The sequence below is a fragment of the Penicillium macrosclerotiorum genome (assembly GCF_028827735.1).
Source record: "Penicillium macrosclerotiorum strain IBT 26536 chromosome Unknown utg000003l_segment0_segment0, whole genome shotgun sequence".
In the NCBI taxonomy this organism is placed as follows: Eukaryota; Fungi; Ascomycota; class Eurotiomycetes; order Eurotiales; family Aspergillaceae; genus Penicillium; species Penicillium macrosclerotiorum.
In genome coordinates, this window is record NW_026643083.1 from 3,338,464 (window position 1) to 3,365,374 (window position 26,911).

Here is a 26,911-nt window from a genome sequence, read left to right on the forward strand (position 1 = left end):
CTGGCAGAATCCTAGTATATACGTATATATATTAGGTTAATATTAACGTCTTCGTCTACGGGAAACGATACGTAGTCTATATAGCCCTCTGTATAGCCCATACTATAGATAGTAATTAAGCTATTAATAATTATCTTGATATTCACCTTCAATACCGCTTCGAGGATATTATAGATAGACAGCGTATTTACTTCAAATATTTCGTTATCAGGTGTAAGTATATTAGAAGAATACCCCGCTAAATTCGATAATTAAGTCCGTAACCAAGCTCGGAGGTTCACGAAATAGCTTTTTTAGGTAGAAGGATAACGTAAATACACTATATACCCAGCTACTGTCGGCTAGATCAACGCATATCATAGAAACGCGATCCGCGAGTTCTTCTACGAGAGAGATCAATTTAAGGTTGAGAATCTCATATCCTTGGTCTAGAAGATACGCAGTAATATACTACCCTGCCTTGCCGGAGCCCCTAGTCATAATTATACGCTTCCCTGTTTATGCCGAGAGAATCGGGTACCGTGTAGAAATATCTGAGGCCTAGCGGATTATTCAGGATAGAGAAAATATGATTCCGCTTGACCAAAGAGTTATGGATCGTTATTAATACCGACAAGATGACAGCGTGGAGGGGTACGTCAGGTTTAACTACAATGTGAGGAATGCGGGAGGCCGGAATAAGACTTGCCGAGTAGGAGCCCACACCGCAACATTGGACCGCAATCTGGATGCAAGCAGTACATGCGCTTCAAGCTGCCACCAAACACACCCAGAAAGCTATTTTATTGCTCTCATGGACCTGGAATCGAGAATTCGGAAGCGCATTCCCAAATCATGCCGACGCTGTCACCGCCGAAAGCAAAAATGTGTCGGCTTCCCCACTTGTGCCAATTGTGAATCTGCAAACCAATCTTGCTCGCGTTCCGAGAGCTCCCCGTCATGGCACCATGGGATGTCAAAAGGTGCGCTGGCGCATAGAATTGAGATTCTCGAAGCCCAGCTCGCTGCTTCGTTGGAGAGCAATCTACCCGACCCGGCCAGAGAGCAGGGTCGTATGCCGAGGCGGGCGGACACGACCCCTGATATGAGCGAGCGCCATTTAGGCGGCGTCATCCGTTTTTTGACTCTAAGCCATGGAGTGAATGAAGAGCCCCCTTATCTCGGGCCTTCTTCCGGTCTTTCGATGGCTGAAAATGTCCATCAAATCGTGCATCGTACGGTCGGGACCAAGCTGCTCCCCATCAATGACCGTAGCCACGAATCCGATATGACCATATCGATTGGCGAGGCCACGAAGGCGGTGCCGCCAAATGATATCACCGGATCCCAAATTCTGAACGGTTATTTCAATAACATGCATGTCCGACTCCCATTTGTGAATCGAACCGAGATTCTCGATTTGCACGCTACGCGGCATCAAGCCCCTGGATCAACACCGGAGGCTCAATTCGGTCAATTTAAATTATTCATGATTTATGCCATTGGAGCTGAAATCTGTCAAATGACAGAAACGTATGACTCGACGCCCCCGAGCGCCTTTTTGGTCACTGCGCTGCAATTCGATGCTACCCTGAGAGAATCGATTTCGGTGGCCAGTATAGAGGCCATGTTGCTGATGGTATTATACAATTTACGATCTACATCCAACTCAAGTGTTTGGTACATGATTGGACTGGCCATGAGAACCTGTGTCGATTTCGGCTTTCACAGAGAATCACGATATAGAAGGCTTCAGCCCTACGAGGCAGAGCTCCGCCGTCGACTCTTTTGGAGCGTTTATATCATCGAAAGATCTACAGCATGGTCCTTGGGTAGGCCTTTTAGCATTCCAGAAGAGGAAATTGATACCCTGCCTCCCCATAATATAGATGACTGCATAAACAATAACGATGTAGTGGAACAACTCATCAACAATTTAGGTATTCCGGAGAAAACGCAGAAAGGAACCCTTGGAAGATTTATTGCTTCGATTCAATTGCAACGAATCGTATCCAAAATTCACACGCGAATCTATCGAGTTGATAAACATATCTCAACTTTGGTACCAGAGATTGCTCCTCTTTTGTCTTCATTGGAAGATTTCAAGAGGACTTTGTCTTCTCTCGACTTGCACGAAGGAGATTTTGTGCACATGCACTGGAATAACTCCATTCGTATCTTATTACAACCCTTCATCGGCATCATAAGCCCCCAGGACAAGCTTCTCAGCACTTGCCTATATACGTCTGGGCAGATGTGCCAGTTCTTCAAGAAGTTGCGTCAGAGAGATTCATCTGGCTACTCTTTTCTACTGATTAATTCGATTTTCATGGCCGGAATCACGATGTGGTGAGTGACACTGGTCGAGCGTTGAAACTATACTCAGAGATGATCTAAATCTCGCATAGCTTTTGCCTGTTCCGGTCACCCGGCCTCTGGACCCCTACGGTGTCCAATGACCTTCGTGCTTGTTCCTCTGCCTTGTTTGTCATGGCAGAGCGGAACTCGCGAGTGAAAAGCTATCGAGATTATTTAGAATCAATAATCAATCGTGCGATGGACTTCGTTCAAGAATGGTCTGAGACTCAAAAACTTGGTGAGAAAAATACCTCAGATTTTAGACTGTCCGAATCAAACCAGACGGTACAGGGAACCGCATCGGCGAATGTTCAGAACTTTGAACCACAGATGGCAGAGAATGAATCTCACGGCCTGGGTGCAGAATTTTTTGGATTCCATGATCCTGATCTCTTTCGGGATCTTCAGGATCTTTCAATCGATCTCCAAGATAGTCTGTTGGGCAGTAATCATGAGATGGCACGTCCCTTCCATGGCATCTTTACTGAGGACTTTTGGGCTGCAGACGCATTCAACCTACCTATATTCCAGCACTTTGGGTGAATTTCACGGAAACACAGCACATGTGCATCATGGATACCAATTGAATAACGTAAAGCTAGAATTATGTCTTTGACCAAATACAAAGTGCATCACATTATTCTCATCATTCCACCAGAATATAATTATACGCATACATGGGATTCTAATTGTTAATTAGAGATGACAAGAGGCAAGATCACCCATAATCCCCAGATCTTCACGCCGCGACTTGCTCTCAGGGTCGAAATAAGGCACTTCTCCAACGCCAACGGCTCGATTACCGCTCCGGGGTCCAAAGCCCTCATGGTCTCCAGTGGCTGTATGAAAGACGCATCGGTTGTCCCAGATGGCTGTGTTTGATTAGCTTATGAATCCAATTACTTGATTGGTACATACCGATGTCGTTGGGCTCGCTCCACTTGAATCGAACCTGCAAATCATGTCCATATGTAATAAGATCGTGGAACCACTGCAGCATATTCGCACTTTCCCTACGATTCAACCCGTTGATGCAAGAGGGAAATGATCCTTGAGAACGGAAAAATTAGCAAATCTGAGAAGTTTGATTCCAGAGAAACCTCAAAAATTACCGATCGGGAAGATAGATTTCCAACCTGTGATCGGGTTTGTTCGGACAACCTGGAAGACAAATCAGTGAGGGTGAATCCTAAATGGAATGATCGCTTTGAACGGACCGGGTGGATTGCATAAAGATCTCCTCCAGTATTTTCCGGCGATCCTCTCTCCTTCTCATAGAGTTGAAATTTGCCAGACTGGGCCATGCGCCGGAAACCCTCGCCGTCATGGGTCGCCGTAAGAGTCTCCAGAAATTTCTGATATGGTTTGCTTATTCGATCATAAATTTCATAGCCAGATGCCCATAAAGTGTCTCCTCCAGTCTTGGGCAACTGCGTTAATCTCAGCGAGGAGAAGTCTGCAGGGGCTGGTTCAAACGAGATATCCGAATGCCAAACAGCAGCCATCTTAGTATAGTCCGATTCCTTGTAAAGCTTCTTCCGGCCTTCCGAGTTAATGGTGCTAATTGCAGGATCTGGATCACCGAATTCGCGGGCATCATTCGTGACGGGATGTATATGTAGACCATGAGTGGCTGGGCGACCGGTAAGCTGACCCATGCGGAGAATCAACTCCTTCTGGAGATCATTTGTCAAGTTATCTTGAGCACGAAAGAAAACGACACCCCTTTCGGCAACTGTATAGAGCAATTGTCAGTCAAGAGCTCCTGGATCTTTGCAGTGACTGAGGGTTGCTATACTCATAATTGCTAGATCACGGATGCGCTGCTCGGCATCAGGTGCATGAAGAATATCATCGACAATATTGCAGGTGCCTTTGGTAAACTCATTCCCAATTACTGGGGTTACCAAAACAGGGTTGAACTTCTCAAGTGAGCCCGCTGAATGTTGCCGTGCTAGGAGCTGCATGTTGTTCATAGGGGTTCGCTGTATTTGAAGTAGTGCAATATTCTAGCGAGTGTGTTTTGACGCTGAGAGATATGCCGGGAAATTTAAGAATGCATCATCACATAGCATGCGCATGGAGAAATCATGGAACTTCTAAATACTTTTGATTTACATTGCGCTGCTAGCTGGAGAACTGAGTACTGTCGGCTTTCGGCGCTAAGAACATGCTGCCAAGAACATATTCCACATCACTTTTTGACCTCGAACGAATGACCATCACGCAACAAACCTATCCTATGAGGCCATAACTTCATACTATGGCACTAGTCGGCCAGCCCTGCTCTTTCCCCGCAAGCGCGACCACCTCGGGCTGAGCCCGATCCAGGGCTATCACTTTTCGAGTTTCCAAAAGGATCTGTTATTGCGATTTATATTGTGCTCAATTGATCTCAAATACCAACAAAATGTTATATTGAGCTGCATGAATATCGCATATGTAGTAATCACAAGGCGATGTATGGAGAAGCCGAAAAAAATCATCGTACATAGTATGTACAGAGTAAGAAACCAACATTCCTCGAATGTTTCGGAATTCTGTAGCAATTTCTCAAATTTAGTCACGCAATATAATTGAAAGATGGCAACTGATTGCAATCCAGAAAAGAACTGGTAGGTAGCCTGCAAAATTTGTATATCTGGCATTCAATGAAGAGAAATCAATCAGAATCGGCGATAGGAAGATCCCCCGAGGCTTCACCAGTATGCCAAACGCCGATGAGCCGAAAGATCCACCAGCCTCTGCGGGGCATGTCTTTCACCTGCATCCAATCAAGTAAAATGTAATTAAATCCGGGGTCACAAAGGTTCACAACCTTATGAATTACCCCACAAAACTCATGCCGAGCTGCTTTCAAACTATACCTTGGCAATTGAATGTGTGTATTGCTACATAGCTTCCCCATATTTCGCCATTTCTTCTCCATTTGCTGGGACAATATTTCTATATCTTCCTGGACATACCAGGGTAGCCTTCCGAACCCTTCATACTAGTGAATGTAAAATCAAGTACTTTTTTCTATTTCCATCGAATTCATGAGTGAGGGAAAAGCATCAGAGGCTCAAGTAGAGCCTGTCGAGTCGCAGAAGCCCATTATGGATACCCTCGATAAAGATCCTGTCTATTCTCACCGCGAGCAGCGCAAGATTATCCATCATATTGATGCTCGCTTGGTCCTGATGCTTGGATTCCTCCATACGGTATCACTAATTGACCGAGGAAATCTAGGCACGGCCGCCGTTGCTGGTATGGAAGAAGAACTTCACCTTCATGGCACACAATATGTCAGTCATGGTCTTGAATTTTGAGTACGGCAAGAAGCTAAGACATTACCAGAGTACAATTGCAGTGGCTTTTTTCCCTCCCTATATTTGCCTACAGATATTTGGCCCCATTTTGGTGCGCAAAATTGGGCCTATTAACTATTTATCCGTGGTCGTTTTCATATGGGGTGTCGTCATGGTATGATAATGACATATCTTCATTTAAATTGTGGTTTCTAATTCAATTGCAGCTGTCAGCTGGATTTGTCAAGAATTGGACGGAGCTGGTTGGTATCAGGGTTATTATTGGTGCTCTCGAAGCTGGTTTTTTTCCCGCCTCCGTCTATCTCATCTCGACTTGGTATACCCGATATGATATCCAGAAACGATACGCGATATTTTATCTACTGGGTTGTGTAGCATCTGCCTTCACGGGCATTCTCTCTTATGGCATTACGTTTATGGTAGGCCGAGTCCCTCGACTCGAAAAAGTTACTTTGACTGACATCTACCAGCATGGACTGGGTGGACTCACAGCTTGGCGGTGGATATTCATTATCCAAGGAATCATCACCTGCATTGTAGCTACAGTTAGCTACTTTGTCCTCGTTGATTTCCCCGACAGGATGAAAGGAAGTAAGCGAAAATTTTTGTCGAATAATGAATACGATTTCATTATGCGACGCATCACAAAAGACCGTGCAGATGCAAATCTGGAGCCGTTCAATTTGAAAAAGTATCTTCGTGCGGGACTGGACGTCAACATCTGGGCCTTCGGATTGATTTACTTCTCAACGACAACAACGGCTTACGCGATATCTTACTTCCTTCCCATAATTTATCAAAAAGGAATGGGGTTCTCCACGGGCGCCTCTCTTTGTCTGTTTGCTCCGCCATATGCTGCAGCTGGCATTCTTATGTATGCGACTTCATGGCTCGGCGATCGATACCATATTCGGGGGCCTATTCTAGTTTTCAATGCAATACTCACCATAATCGGTCTTCCTCTTATGGTGAGTGGAATAAAGAGACTCCGCAAGATAAGTCACATGCTAATCTACATTAGGGATTTACCAAGGGCAATGCGTCTCGCCTTGTTGGTGCCTTTTTGACCACGATGGGTGCAAACTCAAACATCCCAGCTGCAATGGCGTACCAGGTTGGTTATGATAGATTTCAGATTTCCCTTTGAAATTTGCTAACTATAATTAAAGGCCAATAATCTTCGGGGACAATGGAAACGAGCGATTTCCAGCGCTATTTTTGTTGGCTTTGGTGCTTCAGGTGGTATGACCGGTTCATTGATTTATCGCTCGCAGGATTCTCCAACCTACCATCCTGGTATTCTGACGTGTATCGGACTTTCTGTAACCATAATTGTGATTGTGACGCTGCTTTCTAGTCGATTTTATGTCTTGAACAGGAAGGTAGCTCGTGGGGAGCACGTGATTGATGGTTTGCCGGGATTCCAGTACACATATTGAATCCTCCGACACAGAAACAATGTGATTGAGGTACATTGGATTATTAAAAAAAGAATGCGGAAGACCTTAGACCTCCACACTCCATAGTTCAAATGTCTTTTAATTCATGGAAACGCATATCAAGCTTATCCGATGATGTGATGTTTTTCGTTGCCTTACGAAACTATTTCCCCATCAGGTAACTGACGGATGTCGGCGTTAATTCATCCACTTTTAGCGGCCCCGCCTATCGGTAAACGGAGTTTAATAAGAGGCGTCACTATAGAATAACCATCTTTCCAAGTAGAAATAAGCTAGGCAAAATGTGGTATATGATGCGATGGCATGTTTCCATCACTTGTGGTTGGGCCCATTCATTCTTCCGGGTATAAATGCCACCATTACGTCAAACCGAATTACAGCATCACTTTGTCAACACACTTCTCTCCAACTTTGAGTCATGGCGAACCAACAATTCGAACCTTCTTTTGAAGACACGACGGATTTTGAGAACGCAAAGCAGGGCTTCATTGACGCTCTCGATCCATGCATTATCCGTGGTGTCGACGAGCGAGTCATCTGGAACAATGAAGAGTATAACTTTTTGTCCGGGGAATGTCCAGAGTCTGCCAATCCGAAGCTCTGGAGACAAGGACAGCTTACGTCGATTCAAGGCCTATTTGAAGTGACTCGAGGTGTCTATCAAATACGCGGCTTCGATTTATCCAACATGACAATTGTGGAGGGAAATGAAGGTGTCATTGTGATCGACCCTCTCACAACCGTGGAGACTGCGGCCGCCGCCCTCGCCCTCTACAGAAAAAATAGAGGAGATCGAAAAGTCACAGGCGTCATCTATTCGCATTCACATATCGATCACTTCGGTGGTGCTTTGGGCGTATTACCACCCAATGAGAACCACGGCGTTCCTATCATTGCCCCCGAAGGGTTTATGGAGGAGGCAACAAGCGAAAACCTTTACGCCGGCGATGCAATGCGTCGACGTGCAGCCTTCATGTATGGGACCTTTCTTCCTAAGGCTCCGGACAGCCAAATTGGATGTGGGTTAGGCATGTGCGTCCCGACCGGCGTCAATTCGCTAATTCCGCCAAGCTTGAGCATTCGCCAGACTGGCGAAGAGCGCATTTTTGACGGTGTTCGGATTTTGTTCCAACTTGTGCCTGGATCTGAAGCGCCGTCGGAAATGAACTTTTACTTTCCGAATCACAAAGCACTTTACATCGCTGAATGTGCAGTGCATAGTCTTCACAACATCATCACCCTCCGCGGCGCTCAAGTCCGGGATGCTAAAGCCTGGTCCCAGTATCTTGATGAATCCTTGACTTTATATGGACGATACTCGGATGTTGTCTTTGCCGGCCATGGCTGGCCTACATGGGGCTCTGATAAGATCATCAACTTCATCGCTGCTCAGCGAGATCTTTACGCATATCTCCATGACCAGACAGTTCGCCTGATGAATCACGGTCTTACTGGTATCGAGATTGCCGAGCGTCTGAGCCTTCCGCCTTCGCTACAAAAGTCGTGGTCTGCGCAGAGTTTTTATGGATCCGTGAGCCACAACGTGAAGGGCATCTATCAGCGATACATGGGCTGGTTTGATGGGAATCCGGCTCATCTTTGGGAGCATCCCCCAAAGGAAAGCGCCAAACGATATGTTGCTTGCATGGGCGGAATCGATGAAGTGGTTTTGAAAGCAAAGAAATTCGAATCAGAAGGCGACCTTCGATTTGCCGCAACTCTACTAGGCCATGCAACTGCTCTCGATCCAAACCATGCTGAGTCCCAAACTTCATTGGCGTCCGTCTATAGAAAACTGGGTTATGCAACAGAAAATGGCACGTGGCGTAATTTCTACTTGACCGGTGCTCGGCTTCAACTGCCTGGCGGAAAGATGCCCCGTCAGAAGACAAGCATCGAACTCAAGCCAACACAAACAGTCAACCAATGGTTCACATTGCTCTCTATCCATATTGACGGCTGCAAAGCATCGGGAGAGGTTTTTGCGATCGAATTACATGTTACTGACGAGAAAGAATTTTGGAGGCTCAACGTCAGCAACGCCACTTTAACCTACCGGAACGCATCCAAGAAGGAAGAATTGTTTGGATCATCGGGTTTGACGATGAAACTTACCAAGAGGGAACTCCTGAGGGTTCTCAAAGGTGAGGAAATCCCTGGTGCTATACAAAGCGGCGATTCACAGTTGATGCCAAAACTTCTCTCATTGATGGAGACTACAAAGATAATTCCCTAGTCAACTAGATGGCTTAAGTTGAATGCTGTGAATTGCAAGTTCGAATTATTTCATTCCTTTTCACATTGTCCCTTAAATTATAGGTCTATCAGTAGTTCAGATTGTCCAAAGATTTGATAGGAACAAAGATTTTCCTTCAATCACGAGAGCTTCCTAGTGATAACTCGTTCATCAGTGACTGAGTTACCAGGGGTCTCGTCCAAAAGACAACATTTTCCGGCTTCCCCAAGACGTCAAGGCCTATCCAAGCCACTATTGGCACCGATACTGTATTTTTGAATCTGTAAAAAGTATCCTTGAATCCTAGGGGGCTATATCTCCTTCGTCGTCATCACGCTGACTTGAAAGCTAGGCACAACCAATCTCTATCGCCCTGAAAATATTCAAGTTTTCTATCCTGCAAACCGCCCTCGCTGCATACAAAGCCACATAGATGAGAAATATCCATCTCTCGAACCAAATACAGGCGTTCATCAAATGCCTATCAGAAAGATGACCAACATGACCAATGGGGGTCCCCAAGGACTTCTCTGGGTCGTCCCGTGCCGTCTCAACCCAGCAGGTGGCAGTAGAATAGCAGCCCGGTCCGGTTAACTTAATTTCTTAAGCATTTTAACCTTCTCAGCAAGTGCCAAAGCCAACTTTTCTCGAGATGGTCGACTATGCGGGGCTATCGCTATCTTCATGCATCTGGGCCTTGCCCGATTTGTGTTCTGTGATGATCGTACGTAGCCCCCACTTGGACCCACCGGCTTACTTCCGCCCGAGAAACAGAATGAGAGTGGGAAAGAGAGAGCCGTCTTTTTCCTCGACGACCCCCAATGAAATACAAAGATTTCTATAGGCCCTTATTCTCCCCGAGGTAGCGATGGGTGGAGTCCCTGGTCGCAGCAAAGGCTGCAAGACTTGCCGACGAAGAAAAGTCAAGTGCGGTGCGATGGTCCCCGTCCATCTCAACAAAGCCCCCGACCTCCCTGCGCTAACGGGATTTCAGACGAAGCAAAACCAAACTGTGAGCGTTGTTGCAAATCAAATCTGCAGTGTGAGGGCTATAATCCATATCCCGAGTTTGTGAACCTGTCCATTACTTCCAAATATCAGAAAGCCAGACCTCAAAAAGCAGTTCAGCACCTATACCGTAGTCAACCAGCCAGTACCAACCTGGGCATCTCAGAAAGCTCAGTCACTGCTTTTCCATTTCTGTCCCTGGAAAAGCCTCCGGCATGGGATGAGCAAAGTGTCTTCACGTCGCATCTTATGAACAGACTCTTCACCTGGCACGAAGATCCTTCCTCGCCATATTCAGTGTCATGGGTCTCTGTATTGTTAGAGCCAGTTGAAGAAGACAGGATGCTCTCGTCTACATCCATTCGTGCCCTGGCGACACTTTATTTTGGTAAAATCCATCATGAAACACAACTCGTGCATAAGGGTGTCAGATTTTACTCCCAGGCTCTTCAGGCTCTGCGATCCCAATTGCAACACCGAGACCTGATGTTAGAAGATGATGTTCTCGTCGCCATCCTTGTAATGGGGGTCTACGAGTTGGTCGCCTTCACGCAACCTGCGGGATGGCTGCAACACTACAAGGGTTTAGCTCGATTGGTCTGTTGTGAGCAGCCGCGAATACTTCAAGTTGCTATGTGACTGACTTCTGACTAGACCGCCATGAGAGGACCAGAGCGCCATCAATCGGGCATTGGGTTTGCGGTATATCCAACTTTGAGATCTTGCATTGTAAGCTCTCGTAATTTTTTATTGTATAATTCTGCAGTGAAATTCTCATTATGTTGCAGGCGATTGGCTGTATTGTTGACCGGAAACGCTGTTTTCTCGAGTCTCGCGAGTGGAAAACCGTGCCTTGGGCTCAGCGTGGAATTCATACCAAAACGGCCCTTGATAGACTCTATGATATACTTTGCGATATTCCGGGGATTATCGAAGACACGGATAAGCTGATGAAATGGGACGCTGATGCCTCTGGCTATGAAGATTTCCGAGTCTCTTATTGCTCCCGCGCTTTGGCAGTGCTCCAGGCGCTCTTCTCCTGGCGCTGGGACTGGGAGAAGCAGTTTCCAAACGCATCATACGCGATCCCTTCTGATGCAGTTGATCAAGAGCTAAATTTGCCATTGCCTCCTACTCCGTTTGAAACTATCCTCTGGTTTCAAGATGCGTTCCGGGCTACAGAATTATCAATTTATAACGCTCAGCGCCTGATTATTACCCGATCACTTGAAATGGCCGGTGTACCAGTCAACTTGTCGTCATCAGAAACATCTCCCAGTGATCCCCTTTTACCGATACAGGGTACGAGACACGATGTCGCGGTTGAAATTTGCCGCATGGCACAGTATCAACTCCATTCCCTCCGTCGAAGCTCTGGGGCCTTTGCGCTAATTTTCCCGCTAAATGTCGCATATCTGCATCTCGGTGACTACGATTCTAATGTCTACAAACCATGGCTGGATGCTGTAATGTCTTTAGTTGCCGATTCCCATGGGTTTGAAATTGGGCGAACAGGGAATATGCCGCGACAAGCAATCAGAGTAAGGTTTCTTGATGCTCAAATGATATCCAATTTAGGTATCACTGTCTATGAAGTCATTGACTAATACTCTTTTACCAATCGTTTAGAAAATTCCATATATTACAACACAATATTTGGGAAATGCATGAAACCTTTCTCTAGACTTCTCCGATTTTGAAGGTTGCGCTAGTATGAATCACCTGGATTGACCTTGTCCAAATTAGCGAACTATCTCGTTTCCGTGCGCTGGGTAGAGAATGCGCTTACTTCCTTTGGCAAAGATAGCAGCATCGCTTGAAATACCAGTCCGACGGAGCTTATTCTCTGTCTTAGATCTGCCCATGCAGTCCCTTTGGCTTGAAGATGTCCTGGTTGGCTTTCCTCACATACGTGCCACTGAACCGTTTTGCTATTTAATTTTTTGCATTTATCTATTAGGGCATAATGACCTTTTTTTTCATTATGCCCTTTTTTTCCATAGTATGAGGAGAACTACCATCTTTTGTATATTGAGAGTAGCAAGAAGTTGTTCTGTGGTGATTATTGACCTGGCCCTCCGCCAGTTCGCATATGGTGGAGGTGATAGGCGCATTGTAAGCGCGGGTGTCATCATGGAAGCAATCTCATGTGCTTGCTATTCTTATAAACTGTCACTACAAGCAGGCAAATTGAACAGAGAGATATGATTGAAAGGGTCCGTATTGAATCAAAATGCTTTGTCTGTATCGGGGACCTATCTAGGTCGGAATCTATAATTAGGCTCTCACTGCAGAATTTTTCTCTTATTATTGCATAGCTTAATATAATGAGATTGTGCAAACAATGGGTTTCTCATTGAATCCTGTGAAACCACTTCATCAACACCAAATGTTAGGATTAGAGGGTGGTGCATCCCCACCCTTTGTGATTTGCGCTTGACATAGTTAGCATAGTGGAGTTCAGTAAAGCTCAGATGAGGTCCTCAGGGATTGCTATGCCACTAAATGATATTGTAGCAGATAAATACCTTTTTAATGAAGCCTGTGCCACCTTGAACTCCTTTTATCTCATCGCCTATATTTTATATCTATCTTGGAGCTTTGCGGCATGACTCGTGTTGGTCGCCACAATGGCCTCTGTGCTAACCTAATCCGGTATCAAATTCCGCCAAGACTTGCCATGTACCGCCACAACCTGTGGGCATTCAGGCGCACTGGAAAGACTCTCATTTTTATTTCTCTCTTAATCCTAGTTCTTAATCTATCACGAATCAGCCTCAAAACATTGTACTGTTAATGCCCACTCATATCATCCTCTTCTTCAAGTCACTTTTCGAACACATATTTCCTGAGCATGTCGCCACACTCTTTGGGTAGGCGAAATGAAGGTCAAACAGAGATCGGTGTGCCAAACATGCCGTACCCGTAAATTAGGTGTATGTTTTGTGTATTAAATAAATGATTATCGTCATTAACAATATTATCAGTGTGATGGGAAGCTCCCAGGATGTTCCCAATGCGTTCTTACCGGAAGAACATGTGACGGTTATCGAAGTGACTGGACTTTTGTGAGCTCTGGTCCCTGGACCAGCTCCTCTGTTTCGATAAAGAGACAGTTGAGACAGGATCCTGCACCAAAAAGGCAAAATTCTCAGGTTTCTGTGAAACGCTGCTCCAAGTCTCTTGAAAGAACTCAGAGTAGCAATCAACGAAATCCCATTGATTATCCAGGCTTGCAATCGATCTCTCTGCCCCTTGTGTGTCCAAAGGCCACAGATTTTGCAGAGCTAGTGAAGCACGAATATGTACCTGAAATATGCAGTTCTGCAGACATGATCAGTCTAGATCTCGGGGGGCCTCGAATATGTGGGGCTTGGGTCGAAGTACTCCCGACACTACCATGTCTGTCCTCGGAGGCTTCAATCCTGTTTCAGGCAACAAAAGCCCTGGCAACTTCAATTTTATCATATAGTGGCCAGTCAACTACATGCATTGTTGAATCTTCTCAAAGCTACCACGATGCTGTTCGCGCATTACGTGCCAAACTCAGCACAACAGGCTATTCATTCGAGATGATGCCCGCCATCATGTGTCTCACCCTTGTGGAGGTATTTATCAATTTGCTACTTTGATGTTACACCCTTTCTAATCTTTCCAGCTCATGCTTCCCAATTCTATCGTTGCTCTCACGGCGCATGTCCAGGCAATCGGCGCTTTATTCAGAGCCTACGGTCCCGAGTCGCTTGTTTCGGGTGTGCCACACAAGTTGTTTCTTGGATTCCGGCCATTACTGGTTCGTAATGGATCTCATCTATATCAACTTATCGCTATCTAACACTGCTTCATAAAGATCACGGAAGCAATCCGGTCCCGCCGTCTCACCTTCTTAGCTTTACCTTCTTGGATCACTACGCCATTCTCCATATCGGAACAAACCCCTATTCAAGATCTTTTTACTCACGTAGTCAACCTGCCATTTTTTCTACAGCAAAGTGACCGTCTCTTTGAATTATCCAGTCAGACATGTTTTTCAGATATTCAGCCGGCACTTGAGAGGATAATTGAAGTTCTGGTGTGCCTCTCGAACTGGGAGAAGCGTTCAAGGCAAGGTCCTGATACGCTATTTCCGTGGCCAACTTCAAGTGAATTGGGAACAGTGATGAGCTCTGGATATTCCAAAGCTCCCATACAGTTTTCTCACATCTCCGTTGCAAATGTTCTCACACACTTATGGGCCTTTCGCATTGTCTGCCTGATGGAGATCGACAGAATCGTCTCCAATTTTCCAGATATGTCACAAACCCTCCACGAAACTATTGACAGGGTCGTCGTCGTTGAGAATGTTGGCAACGAAATCGATGGTTTGGCAAAGTTGATCTGTTTTAGCATGGATTATCTGCTTCGAGATGAAATGAAGTTGTTTGGACCCGCCTCGGCACTATTTCCTGCTGAGGTTGCGTATAAATGGTTCCAAACTAATAAGAAGCGGTATCAAGACGGTAACAAGTGCCTTGAGAATATTGTTCACCGGTTAGTGCAGAAGGGATTGCGATCCGCTTCTATGTTCATATGTGGAGAAAGCTCTAGGTAGTTGGTTATTTATTGTATTGGCCTGTCTGATAGAACTACCTACACCAGCACGTGAAACATCTTCCAAGTTTGATCATCGGATGATAGAAACCTTTTCTCCAGGATTCAGCCAACGGACCTTGTTGCTAATTCCTTCCTCCTCGAAAACCGAGCGCAACTCATCGCCAAATTGAGTAAAATGTTTCCAGGACTCGTAGTGCATAGGAACAAGAGCATCCGCCTTGAGCTCGCGGAAGAGCTTGGCAGCCTGTTTTCCATCCATTGTGATCTGCAACGGAGGCTTGCTCGAGTCCTCGAAGTTAGGAACACAAGCATTTCCCAAATTCATCAACGCTGCGCATATGTGATATTGATCGGCAATTCCTTTAAGCTCCTCGATGTAAATTGTGTCGCCAGAAAAGTAGATGGCATTTGGCAGTCCATCGCGGCCCTTTCCAAAATGTTCACCTGTCACAATGAACCCGGTACATTCGCCTCCAGGAAGGTGTTGGGTGGGAGTAGCAATAATCTTGAATTCCCTGCCTGAGATGGAAATATCCAAGACGTCCCATGCCTTCATGCCATGAACACCTGGACGAGGAGCAAGGTTCTTGGCCCCATCGACCGTAGTGAAGACCCGGCGGCCATCCAAAATCTGACGACCAAGATTGTCCAGATTGTCAAAATGGTCTTCGTGACTCAGTAGGACGGCATCGATGACAGGGATTTGATCAAGCCGTAAAGCAGGATCGTCAGACACTGTGAGTGTAACAAGGTCATTAGACCATGATGTACCAGCGGGCGAGAAGAATGGATCCGTCAAAAATGTCACACCATCAATCTCGAGGATAGCAGTCGCAGTGCCGATGTGTGTCACATTCAGAGTGGGTGCCATGACGACTGGGCTGTCAATAGAGTGTTCAAGAAGAGTCTTGGTAGTAGTGTTGCGTCTTTGGCCCAGTATAGAAGGCAACGGAGCGGTTTTTATACTTATTTCTCAAATGAATGGGTGAAAGACATGACAAAAAAATCAAATTACACATCACTCACTAATCCATTTCTTCCCGCCGCTGTATACAAAACCGATCCTCGCAAGCCGGATTTCTCAGCGGCTTGTCCCAAACGGGTATCATATTTCGCCAAGACAAGCAAAGCAACGCAAGTTGCATGACGAGCAGCGAGGGGTTAAGGTTATTCTTTTGCCGGAGTAGCCGCAGGGTGTTGCTCTAAATGGCTCCTATTCTTTTTCTTTTTTCTCTTTTTCTTTTTTTTCCAACTTTCTTCTAGGCAAAAGCTGCCCAGCTTGCCATATTATACAGTCCATGGAACAGGATCACCGCCAAAGTATAAAGTTGTCTTGGAGATTCAATGTCCAGTGGAACAAATACCTATAGATATTTGAAATAAATCACCCAAGTGTCTCTCCTGATTTCAGCATCTCCATAATCGATCATTCTCCGTGGGCTTGAAAGGCCGTTGCCACAGCCATCTCTTGACTAAGCACAGCGCTAACGTCGACCAACCAGGACCCGCAGCGCCCACGCGATGATGCCACTCTCTCAAAACAATCGGTCCAACTCTCAGTCCCTGCGGTCTAACCTTTCGCTAATCCAGAGAATTTTCTTTGCCTAATTATCCTTTACCGGTGAGTATTCAATCTGGCTGGTTGCCCTCAAAATTGCCCTGAACCCCCTGAGTGACCGACAATCGCTTTCGAGCCTCCCCGCATTGCCTCCGCGGACGCGCCTGTCTAATGGACATCGAGGCTCGATACAGTCATAAATAGGTGCTACAGGGCTTCTGTCTGACCATTAAATTCTCAATACTGACTATCTCAATACTGACTACTAATTCTATTTAGCATCTCAACAACTCTCCTTGCGATATCAAAACACAATGGCTGTCGAGGGCACCTCTCCCGTGTCGGTACGTCCCTACTATCATATCCCACTATCGTCGAAGAGTAGCGCTCGATACCGTTCCTCCAGTCAATTTCCCTGCTCTGTGCTGATATGTTCAACGTTATGGTTAGCCCATTCCCGTCGATGAGCTGACCAAGATCACCTCCGAGGTATGTCCAAGCGCATCCCATGCGCCGGCCGTCGCGCGCCATTTCCACATGCTCCAAAAAGAATACCCACGCTCACACAAGTCCCCGACTCAGGCCTGTGACACCGCTTTGAAGAGCGCCACTGAATACGAACATGCCAAGGTTGGCGAGTGGAACTCCCAGATCATCGTGAGTCTACGATCTCCCTCTCCTCCAAACGGCCACCTGCCCGGTCATCTCACGCAAATTCGCTGCAGAACACCGTCCTGAAGTCCCTCATTACTGCCACCACCCCCTCCGACTCCTCCAAGCCTGCACCCTACCGCTTCACTGTCAACAGCACCATCGTCCAGCAGGGCCTGATCGATAAGGCTGCCGCTGCGGACGGCACACAGTCCAACGCCGGCAAGCGCGGAATGCACTCGGCCTCCGGCGCCTTCTGGGATGTCAACCGCGATGGCATGTGGACTTTCAAATATCCTGGCGCCGAAGAGCGGGGGCTGGACGTCGTCGTGAGTGTGACTTGGTTCGCCATGAACTAGGTTGGCTGGCGCGTTTTTCTTCTACCCATGGAGGCTGGCTGCTCTTGGTAAAATGGGATGATACCAACTGAAGACGGAGATGCAATGGCTTTTGTCTTCCTTTTTTCTTTGCTCTTGACTTGCAAGACTGATTGCCTTCGGTGCCAGGAACATGCCATTCATTCTTATCTATGCCATGACCTGGTCCGTTCGTTTTCTTTGTGGTGTATTTTGAGACCCGACTTCTTTTATTTACATTGCCCTTTTTCTCTCTTCTCTTGTATCTTGTTGAGCGATGTGTCGTGTCTATTATTGTTCCGAATATCAGGTCCTCAGACTGCTCGGTTTCGTTGAGTGTGTATACGTCCGGGCTCATGTCAAAGATGTAACTGTGTTAAGAATTAACCGAATTCGGGCCTTCAGTAAATTCTACCCTCTGCCTATTTTGCAAGAAGCGTTTGAAATATTTGAGTAGGGGATGATCAATGGATAAAAATATGAATATTTGAAATTGGACCAATCAACACCCTTGAAATGGTATCTCCGCAGGTCCGTGATAATAATGCAAGTCCGTCAGAATGAAAACGTAAAGCGACAACTGCCACCATAAGGAAATATAACCCCATACTTAGATGAAATACGCCATGCTATGTCCCGAGAGAACGCCCAAGAAACACCGTTGCAAATGACTCCTCCCCAGACACAAGGAATTCAGATAAACAGCTCTGTCAGCGAGGCTCCGAGTAGTCGTTCAAAGCAACGCAAACCGCACCACGGTGATGACCACTATACTGACGGATAATGTTGCCGGAGCTGAGCTCCCACAGACGTGCGTAGTGGTCGCTCGAAACGGTCACCAGGTAAGCCGAGTCTGCCGAGAAGGCGCAGTCCCACACCCATCGCTGGTGATTTGCAAGGGTTGTTTCGAGGAACAAGGTGTTGTTGGCGGGGTCCATGGGTGGCCCATCAGGCTGGGGAGTGAAGGTTTGTTGAGGGCTCTCTTCACGGGGAGTGTTGTCAGTAATGCGCAGCAGGTGCTTATCTTGGGCAATGTTGTCGAAGATGCGCAGTAGATCATGGCTCTGATTTTTAGCCTCGCTGGGAGCGGGCGACTCGTTCTGGCTGTCGGCGGGGCCCTGTTGCGCTTGCTTTTCGTTCCACTCCTTGATTGCCAGTTTGGCGGGCGCAAATTCAGGATCCAAGTTCCAAACCTTGGCGGTATGGTCAGCCGAGCAAGTGGCCAGGTGCTTGACATCGGGCGACAACAGGACCCGGGTTAGATAGTCCTTGTGGGCTTGGAACGTGCAGATTGGAATGATTCGGGTTGTTTCATCCGTCTGGGCCATGCGCCAGATATAAACATTGCCCTACATGAGAACTGTCGTGAGCTTGAAAATGTTCGCCAGAAGCCAAGAAACATGGAGGGTACCTTTTTGTTTCCAGCGCACAGCAGAGACCCATCACTGGCGACGCTGACACTGAGTACCGCAGTATCATCCTCGGGAATCAGTTGGTGGGTGCAGACACTCTCACCGAGGTCCCAGACACGAACCATGCCAGCACGGTCGCCACTGATGAGCTCACCTTGGTTGGGATGGATGACGACGTCGTTAACCGCAGCTCGATGGACGTAATTACGTTGCAGACTGCCAGTTCGAGTATCCCAAACCTTGACAGTGCCATCCTCCGAGCTGGTGACCATCCATTTGCCCTCGCAATGAAATGCGACTCCGGTGATGTTGTTAGTATGACCTTCGAAGGTCATGACGGGGTTAGGGTTGGTGGACTTGATATCAAATAGCTTAACATTGTTGTGGCCTGCCGCTGCCAGGAAACGCTTGTCCGGAGTGATGCAAAGGCGATTGACTTGGGAATCGGGGTGCTGGATGGTCCGCGAACAAATGCCCGACAGTGCTTCCCAGAAGCTGGTGCATACGTTCAAGTCAGCATCAACTCCCATACATTGCAAGGGCTGCACGACAATTGAAGAGCTTGAGGCAGTTACAACTTACCGAATGGTATGATCATACCCAGCTGCAATGGGCGACAGCAAGTATTAGTGTAGGTCCATCAAGAATGCGGGGAGCTCTCTCAAGTCTCCAAAGTCCACCTACCAGTACATAGGATGACACTCATCTTGGCTGGGTCTCCTGGGGTGATTCTTCGAGGGCAAACAAGACAACGGGGGAACGTAAGCGGAGGAAGTTCGACACCGTTCGAGGCTGAATCGCACTGGGTGACGCTGGAAGCTTTGCTGGCCAGGGTGCGGTCAGAGACATCGGGAGCCTCAGGTGGAACCGGCGCATCCTCGCGTTCTGCCATGTCTAGCACGTGATATAAAGGCGGTCGGTCTTGATGGATGAAGTTTATGGTAACTTTAGGAAGGCGGTGTTGTAAAGGGCGGTCAGTGGTAACGGGCGGAGTCAGTGGGTCCGAGAGATAGAAAAGAGAGAGGAGATAAGGGTTTTGCCGGCAGAACACACCGCGTAAACAAAAAAAAAAGGTACCCGCGCACACCTGCTGACGTTGAAACGTCCTCTCATGCAGCTTATTTCTACTGTCATCTATCCACCTGGATGTTCCCAAATGCACACATGGGAAAGGACAGTCTTTTCTTTTGCTTGAATCTCATTGCTTGTCACTGAACCCTTTAGTTCAACACAAGTCAAGCCTGACTAGCCACGTGCTTTCTGGCTTCACAGGAAGTAGTAGCGCTTCTTGTGTTTGATCGTCTGGTCTCCTCCTTACACGGTGGACAAAATCATGGAGCACTGTGAGTTGCCTTCATTGGATTCCTATGGCATTGCACACCATGATCTGGGGCTTACACTTTCCCCTGGATCGCAGTCGCAGCTGTCCACGCCCTGGACCCTTGACCAAGGGGATGTCGATCTTCTCGACTTTGGAATCGGTCAAGACTTTGACCCATTTACGGATTTTGATCAACTAGTCCAACAACTGAGTGGCTCCCATAAGCGGGCTAGTGATGATGCTTTTGGAAGTGGCACACTGTCTGCGAGCAACAAAAAGCAGCATACTGAAGATAAGGATTATCCGGTAGCCGTGGAGTTGCCCCCGGGCCTGAGCCCGAAGTCTCCGGTCCTTATCCCAGCATATGAGTCTCCTCCAGCAGGTGGGGGCACAGAGCCAGCTAGCTCGGTGATTAAGAACAGGTTTCCTATAGGCAGTGGGGATATGGTACATCAGGCAACCCTCGAGGCATTGTCTCAAGGCAAGTCCCCCTTGGAGCACAACTCGCCATATGGACCTGTGGGGTACCATCCATCAGCACCCTCTTTACACTGTAAGACCATTGGGGAGTATATTTCCAATGAGACTCTGCACCATCGTCTACAGAATTCGCGGCGTCGCATTGATGTTCTGACAATTGAACGTAATCGGTACCGTGATGCCTTGCTCAAGTATACGAGCGTGGACCCCATGACTGGTAAACTGGGAATCCACCTAATGGAGGCAGAAATGGCAACCTTACGCAGGGTGTGCTCAACTCAGCAACAAAGGGCCAAGCAGTATAAGGCGGACATCGAGGAGTGGAAAACAAACTATGTGACCGTCGCCAAAAACCACAACTGCCTAATTCGGGACTACCAGCAGCTTCAATGTGCGTCGAGCCAGTCAAATTCACCAACAGAAGAACGGCTTCGCTCAATAACGGACGACTGGAAGGGCCAGTATGAGCAGCTGTCACATGTCTACCATGATCTCCTGGCTGCCTACGTCCATTTGGCTCGAGATACTGGGACTATAAATTCACCTGATCCCTCGCCATCTTCTTCTCCTTCCAACTCCCCTCCCCGTCTCTCCAATCCTTCTTCTCTTGATTCCCAAACCCCGACGTCTGAGTCTCTTAAGTCTGTTGCCACTATTGCTACAACTGTACCTCCCACTCACCCCGCCGAGTGTCTTGCCAAAGATCTTGCCAACCCTTCTCCGAGTCCAACTCTCACTTGCCCCCTCACCTGCAATCTGACTCTTGAGCCCAAAATGGCTAATCCAGTGCCTTTTGGTCGCATTCCATGCGCCCCTCAAGTCACCGCTGCTCAATATGCCCTCATATTACGGCATTACAACATGCCTTACTCTGCCTGGCCTTATTGGGTCAGGGCCGGCATCGGCCGTAACATTCCCCCTGTTCACTTGACTGCACCCACCAGTGGCGTGGCCTTTCCCTCAACTACCATGACTCCTCTCACCACTGATACGACCTCTTCAACTTTCAATGCGGGTCCTCTCACCGTTGGCACCAGTGTTTCTACTGTGAGAACGGCTCCTTTTGCCTATGGTGCAACTGATTCCATCGCCGGAACAACGACTACAGCCATTGGCACAAGCTCCGCCTTTAATGCGACTCGTCCTACCGTTGCCACAAATGTGGCCACCGCAAGAATGGCTCCCTCCGCCTGTAACGCGACTACGCCTGTCACCAGAATGACGCCTCCAACGCTTGACTCGACTTGTTGTGCCGTCAACCCATCACTTCCCACTGCAAGCTCGACTTTTTCCACTACCACCGACATCCCGACGCCCGTTTCCGTCTATGCTCCCCCTGCGCTTCCCAAGGACGTCGAGGTTATTGATCTGACCGACGACACAGACGCAGAGGTGAGTACCCAGAGCTCTTTTCAAGACGAAATACAGACCCCGCTGACAACTTCTTCTAGCCCACTAACCGAGTTTCGCCGCCAATTCAGAGCGAAAAAGCTCTCCTGGCTCACTAATCTCGAGGATGGGGAGGCTGCGACCCGCATCCATGAGGAGCTGAACCCTGAGGACGATTACTCTGGAGTCTCCATCGGCCAATGCTACGACTTTGTGAGCACCCAGAAGCTCCTGCGCCACTATATCGGTGGTCCGTTTGCCAATTCCACGACCCTTCACACCACTGACGATGTCAGAACTCCGATCAAGGGCAATGGCAAGTGTGCCCCTAGACTTGCTTCTAAGAAGCACTCTCCCAACAAAGTCCTCAAGCGCCCTCGGACTTCCACCAAGAGCTCCCCCAAGACTTCCACCAAGCGTATGACCAAGAGCAACACCACCCAGCGCGCGGAAAAAACGAGTTCTGTTTCTAGTGGTCATAATGATAACTTCAGCCCCTCGGATGAAGACCTTGCCCGTTTGACGGAGGCGGAGCTCGCCAAGGATAGCCTTCCTACCGGCTTCTCTTCTTCGCTCGACAGTAACGGTGACTACAACCCCTCTGATGAAGATCTTGCCCAGTGGATAGACGAAGAGCTCGCCAAGAAGAGCGCTTCCAATGATACCTCTCATTCGGATGTCTCTGCTTCCATTTTCGAAGACGATGGAAACTAGATTTTACAAATGATCTTATGGCCGTACAAGATTCGTGTATTCAACCGATTTGAAGTATCTGATCAATTCTTGAGCCATGCGAATTACTTAAAACCCGGTATTTACTAAGACTTCTGTGCATGAATAACATTAAATAATTGCGAAAATCGGCATATTGAACAAATCCATGTTTATTTCTTCTCTATGTATTCATAAATGTTCAATCATTCCAAAGCACGAAAAGAAGACAGGCAATTGCCAAAATTTCAATCATAAAATAAACGAGACGTATGATCTACACCAAGGCTTGGATTGCGATCCAAGAATGTACATTTAATCCGTGGTCACAGCATGTGGAGTGCGCGACTCCACTGGTGTTGCAAAGCCACTTGTGCGCGCTGATGACTTCTCGCGAATATTGATGCCCTGCGCCTTAAGCTGTTTTCGTGCCTTGTGACCGCCACAGCACGACGCACAGCAGGAGCCGAACTGGACAATAAACGCGATCAGGCTGAATCCCGAGGCAATCCACATGAACGCCAGCATCTGTTTTCCGACATGCGCTTTGATATTGAGATCCTCGGCTGCACTGGTGAATACGTTGGCGAAGATGATCCACATGACAGTCGCAATGACTGACGCGACAATGGTGACCAGGGCAGTCATAAAGGCGAAAACCAGCATGGGCAGAGAGCGCAGCCAGATGAAGGTGCGGCGTCGATGGGGTAGGGTTTCGCCAGGTGTGTATTCGGTGCCAGTCATCCAGGATTTGATCGTCTGTGGAGGTCGCGAGGACACGGCAAACGGACTGATGAAAATCATGATGAAGTTGAAGACTGCACCAGCGATGAAGAGACCAAACATCCAATGCGACGCGACCTTAGCGAGGTGCAAGGGTTCGGAAATATCCGACGGCAGAGCGACTATTGGAGAGTTCCAGAATTAGCAAACTTGAAACGGCACAAATTGCAACGTGAATGTTTTTGAGCGAAGGGCTGTTTTGGACATACTACTTGCGCCCGAGAGCAATTCATCGAGGATGATCGAGACGGGGTTAAAGGCGTAGAGGGCCTTCGGTTTAGAACAAGCCGTGATGCCCTCGTCCTTGTAACCCTCACAGAATCCCCATAGGCCAACTTGATAGAAATCGTGCAATCCAATAGACCGAGCAATGGAATTGATTAGGACAGCATTTGGCACGGAGACAGGAATGATGTTGGTCAAATCGAGGTAGAAAAAATAGGTGCTACGCAACACAGGCTTGTTGGAGATGTTGCCAATTACCACCAGCACGCAGAAGATCCAGGCGAGTAGGTAGAGCAACGAGCGCACCACCCGATGCCAATGAACGGTGGACTGGCGACGGCGGCCAATTGGCCGACCGGGGGAAGAGCGCAGGAAAAGAGGCAGTTTGCGCTTGCCATTGACAGGGGCATCCGTCCCGTCGGCCATGCTCAGGAGGCTGATGAGGACGGAGCGGATGGGAGGAGAAGAAGAGGGGGAACGGAAGCGAGGTTTCTGGTATGTAGCGACCAGCAATAAATTGGCTTTGTCGAGTGGAGGGGGTGTTGGAGATAACCTTTAGGCACCCATGAAAGACACAAAAGACAAGGACAACCGAAGCAGCGTCTCGGCAGATTCTTTTTGCAGGCGAAGACTAATAATAACCCTGTTTTTGCATGGGCTCAGAGCTGTATGGAGTCCCAAGTGCCGGTCTTCAGGAGAAGGTTCAAGGCTAATCTGATCGGCCCAGCAAAAACTCGGAATTACTGGGTGTAGATGGCTTCCCGTGTGATCGTCAGTGGCTGGCCGCTAGCTCCCTTCTTAGTGAGGGCGATCATGCAGCAATGATGCCATCCAGAGGCTATTTGCACGTAAGGCGAACGAGAAGGACGGTGTGAGAGTGTTTATGAGAATCAGCAAAAGGATGTCCACCTAATTGACCTGCTATCTCTAGGCCGTGTCAGTGAGAAATCTATCGGCCTCATGAAATGAGGATTTGTACCACCCAGAATGTTACTAGCAAACAAGGTACATATACCTCGCCGGGGAACCAGCATCGCACAAGCCGAGTTGGTCGAGTTCGGCCTGTGGAGACGATCCACTGCTCCTGATAATTGGCCCATCACCTAGCAACGGTGGCGAGTAACGTCATTCAGGGCCCACGCCAAATCCCCACCAGACCCATGGTTGGTCTTGTTTCGTGTAATCTGTGGCTCCGAGCGGAGAAGGATCGGAGACCTCGGGGGTGTGGTAAAGGGGGTCCGGCAATGGAGTGGAATAATCTGCGTGGGTTCAGGACTCTCTGGTGGTGGAGGTTAGACTTGGTGGAAGATGACTTTCGAGGTGCGCTAGGCACAGAGTCGAGGCACCTGATACCTGATATCGTCCGGGCCTACAACCCTTGCACTTCACGACTTTCCTTCCCGGACTTCACCCATTCCTCGACAACTCCCTGGGCGCATCCACATCTCATCTTCCTCCTCTCGCCCTTCCTCTCAACAACATGAGGTGGCCTTCGCTCGCGCTGGCCCTCCTTGCCGGAGCTGCCATGGCCGCCGATGAGGAGTCCACCACGTCCACCACCGAATCCTCCATGACTAGCAGCAGCACATCCACCACCACGTCCCTGAACATTTCAGATGCATCCGTTGTCACGGACGGGACAGCCGCCGTTCCGTCCGGCACCTACCAGACTTACAGCACCACCGTTACGCTGGACAATGGCGACTCCTCGGTTCTAGTCTCGACAGCCACACTCAACGCGACAGCGACCACAACCGGCAATCAGACCATCGTCACTCAAACCTCGGACTCGGTGACCGTGCTGGTCGGTGGTGCTGGGGGCGGGACCACTACGCTCGGCAATGGCACAATGGCCAATGCCACAGCTACCGCATCGAGTACCTCGACCTCAACCGCAGTCGTCAACACCCAACCGTGCAATAACTATGCGGAGTTTTGCGCGCGCAATTATTCCAATATCACCATGGTCGCGGCGCACAACAGTCCGTTTGTGAAGGCGGGGAACGTTGCAGCTAACCAGGCCCTGGATGTCACTGCCCAGCTCGACGATGGAATTCGCATGCGTGAGTTGATATTCGGCCGCTATCATTATCTACGCGATTGAAATTCGCGCTAATTGACTTCTCTTGTAGTGCAATTCCAGACCCACTACCAAAACGGCACCATGATGCTTTGCCATACGTCTTGCGAATTGCTCAATGTGGGCACTCTTGAAGCTTATCTCACAACCGTAGCCAAATGGATGCGCCAAAACCCCTACGACGTCGTGACATTCCTCATGGGCAACTACGACTATGTAAACCCGGAGAACTTTACCGCCCCCATTAAAAACGCTGGCCTGATGGATTATGTCTACACGCCTTCGAAGATTCCCATGTCTCTAGATGACTGGCCCACCCTGTCGGAAATGATCCTCACTGGCAAACGAGCCGTCTTTTTCCTCGACTACCAAGCCAACCAAACTGCCCTGCCGTGGCTAATGGATGAGTTCACCCAGATGTGGGAGACCCCGTTCTCTCCCACTAACGCCAATTTCCCGTGCACGGAGCAGCGCCCGCCGAATCTCTCCAAGAAAAATGCGAAGAATCGCATGTACATGGCCAACCACAACCTCAACATCGAGTTGAGCTTAGGCTCGATTGATCTGTTGATTCCCAACACCGCAGTCATCAATGAGACCAATGGCGTCACGGGCAATGGTAGCTTGGGCTGGATGGCTGAGAATTGTACCCGTACGTCCCCCCTTTCTCCTTATCATCTTGTGTCGCCACATCTCTATGCTCTGGCACTGAGTTATTGAAATAACTGACCCCGTAACAGGAGACTGGGACCGCCCACCTAATTTCTTGCTCGTGGACTACTATAACTACGGCAATTTCAATGGGTCTGTTTTTGAAGTTGCGGCTGAAATGAACAATGTCACTTATAACCGCACCTGTTGTGGACAAGAGTCTGCTGCGGTTCGTGGGATGTCCGTGGCTGGCCTCTCGACGATCCTGCTCGTTGCAGCCGGCCTACAGCTTTGTTCGTCGATGTTCTAATCTCGGGATGACTGCTACGACTTGTTTCACTGGGTTGCT

The 26,911-nt window shown here is 48.2% G+C and overlaps 12 protein-coding genes across 12 annotated transcripts; 8 read left to right on the forward strand and 4 right to left on the reverse strand.

Annotated features, from left to right (window-relative positions):
* Positions 1-952: 952 nt before the first annotated feature.
* On the forward strand, positions 953-2,880 carry N7462_004101 (fungal specific transcription factor domain-containing protein; the record flags this gene model as incomplete). The annotated part of the gene is made up of 2 exons (XM_057075827.1): positions 953-2,328; positions 2,388-2,880. The coding sequence occupies 2 exons, from the start codon at positions 953-955 to the stop codon at positions 2,878-2,880; spliced, it is 1,869 nt and encodes a 622-aa protein (XP_056935332.1).
* Positions 2,881-3,033: 153 nt separating this feature from the next.
* N7462_004102 (TauD/TfdA dioxygenase family protein) lies at positions 3,034-4,304 on the reverse strand (the record flags this gene model as incomplete). The annotated part of the gene is made up of 5 exons (XM_057075828.1): positions 3,034-3,209; positions 3,256-3,387; positions 3,450-3,498; positions 3,555-4,072; positions 4,136-4,304. 5 exons carry the CDS (start codon positions 4,302-4,304, stop codon positions 3,034-3,036), a joined length of 1,044 nt encoding a protein of 347 aa, XP_056935333.1.
* Positions 4,305-5,375: 1,071 nt separating this feature from the next.
* Positions 5,376-7,087, forward strand: N7462_004103 (MFS general substrate transporter; the record flags this gene model as incomplete). Its single annotated transcript, XM_057075829.1, has 5 exons — positions 5,376-5,624; positions 5,677-5,802; positions 5,855-6,616; positions 6,670-6,762; positions 6,818-7,087. The coding sequence occupies 5 exons, from the start codon at positions 5,376-5,378 to the stop codon at positions 7,085-7,087; spliced, it is 1,500 nt and encodes a 499-aa protein (XP_056935334.1).
* Positions 7,088-7,526: 439 nt separating this feature from the next.
* N7462_004104 (alkyl/aryl-sulfatase) lies at positions 7,527-9,344 on the forward strand (the record flags this gene model as incomplete). Its single annotated transcript, XM_057075830.1, has 1 exon — positions 7,527-9,344. The coding sequence occupies one exon, from the start codon at positions 7,527-7,529 to the stop codon at positions 9,342-9,344; it is 1,818 nt and encodes a 605-aa protein (XP_056935335.1).
* An 868-nt stretch (positions 9,345-10,212) lies between these two features.
* Positions 10,213-12,069, forward strand: N7462_004105 (Zn(II)2Cys6 transcription factor domain-containing protein; the record flags this gene model as incomplete). The annotated part of the gene is made up of 5 exons (XM_057075831.1): positions 10,213-10,290; positions 10,386-10,949; positions 11,007-11,081; positions 11,141-11,893; positions 12,037-12,069. 5 exons carry the CDS (start codon positions 10,213-10,215, stop codon positions 12,067-12,069), a joined length of 1,503 nt encoding a protein of 500 aa, XP_056935336.1.
* Positions 12,070-13,266: 1,197 nt separating this feature from the next.
* Positions 13,267-14,943, forward strand: N7462_004106 (uncharacterized protein; the record flags this gene model as incomplete). The annotated part of the gene is made up of 5 exons (XM_057075832.1): positions 13,267-13,277; positions 13,340-13,420; positions 13,825-13,960; positions 14,011-14,145; positions 14,203-14,943. The coding sequence occupies 5 exons, from the start codon at positions 13,267-13,269 to the stop codon at positions 14,941-14,943; spliced, it is 1,104 nt and encodes a 367-aa protein (XP_056935337.1).
* Positions 14,944-15,015: 72 nt separating this feature from the next.
* Positions 15,016-15,816, reverse strand: N7462_004107 (MBL fold metallo-hydrolase; the record flags this gene model as incomplete). The annotated part of the gene is made up of 1 exon (XM_057075833.1): positions 15,016-15,816. The coding sequence occupies one exon, from the start codon at positions 15,814-15,816 to the stop codon at positions 15,016-15,018; it is 801 nt and encodes a 266-aa protein (XP_056935338.1).
* Positions 15,817-16,817: 1,001 nt separating this feature from the next.
* On the forward strand, positions 16,818-17,513 carry N7462_004108 (dynein light chain Tctex-type family protein; the record flags this gene model as incomplete). Its single annotated transcript, XM_057075834.1, has 3 exons — positions 16,818-16,847; positions 16,954-17,160; positions 17,229-17,513. 3 exons carry the CDS (start codon positions 16,818-16,820, stop codon positions 17,511-17,513), a joined length of 522 nt encoding a protein of 173 aa, XP_056935339.1.
* Positions 17,514-18,220: 707 nt separating this feature from the next.
* N7462_004109 (WD40 repeat domain-containing protein) lies at positions 18,221-19,814 on the reverse strand (the record flags this gene model as incomplete). Its single annotated transcript, XM_057075835.1, has 3 exons — positions 18,221-18,859; positions 18,922-19,499; positions 19,607-19,814. 3 exons carry the CDS (start codon positions 19,812-19,814, stop codon positions 18,221-18,223), a joined length of 1,425 nt encoding a protein of 474 aa, XP_056935340.1.
* Positions 19,815-20,255: 441 nt separating this feature from the next.
* On the forward strand, positions 20,256-22,826 carry N7462_004110 (uncharacterized protein; the record flags this gene model as incomplete). The annotated part of the gene is made up of 1 exon (XM_057075836.1): positions 20,256-22,826. The coding sequence occupies one exon, from the start codon at positions 20,256-20,258 to the stop codon at positions 22,824-22,826; it is 2,571 nt and encodes an 856-aa protein (XP_056935341.1).
* Positions 22,827-23,138: 312 nt separating this feature from the next.
* On the reverse strand, positions 23,139-24,257 carry N7462_004111 (SUR7/PalI family protein; the record flags this gene model as incomplete). The annotated part of the gene is made up of 2 exons (XM_057075837.1): positions 23,139-23,728; positions 23,816-24,257. The coding sequence occupies 2 exons, from the start codon at positions 24,255-24,257 to the stop codon at positions 23,139-23,141; spliced, it is 1,032 nt and encodes a 343-aa protein (XP_056935342.1).
* A 1,054-nt stretch (positions 24,258-25,311) lies between these two features.
* N7462_004112 (PI-PLC domain-containing protein) lies at positions 25,312-26,872 on the forward strand (the record flags this gene model as incomplete). Its single annotated transcript, XM_057075838.1, has 3 exons — positions 25,312-25,894; positions 25,964-26,563; positions 26,652-26,872. The coding sequence occupies 3 exons, from the start codon at positions 25,312-25,314 to the stop codon at positions 26,870-26,872; spliced, it is 1,404 nt and encodes a 467-aa protein (XP_056935343.1).
* Between the last annotated feature and the right edge of the window lie 39 nt (positions 26,873-26,911).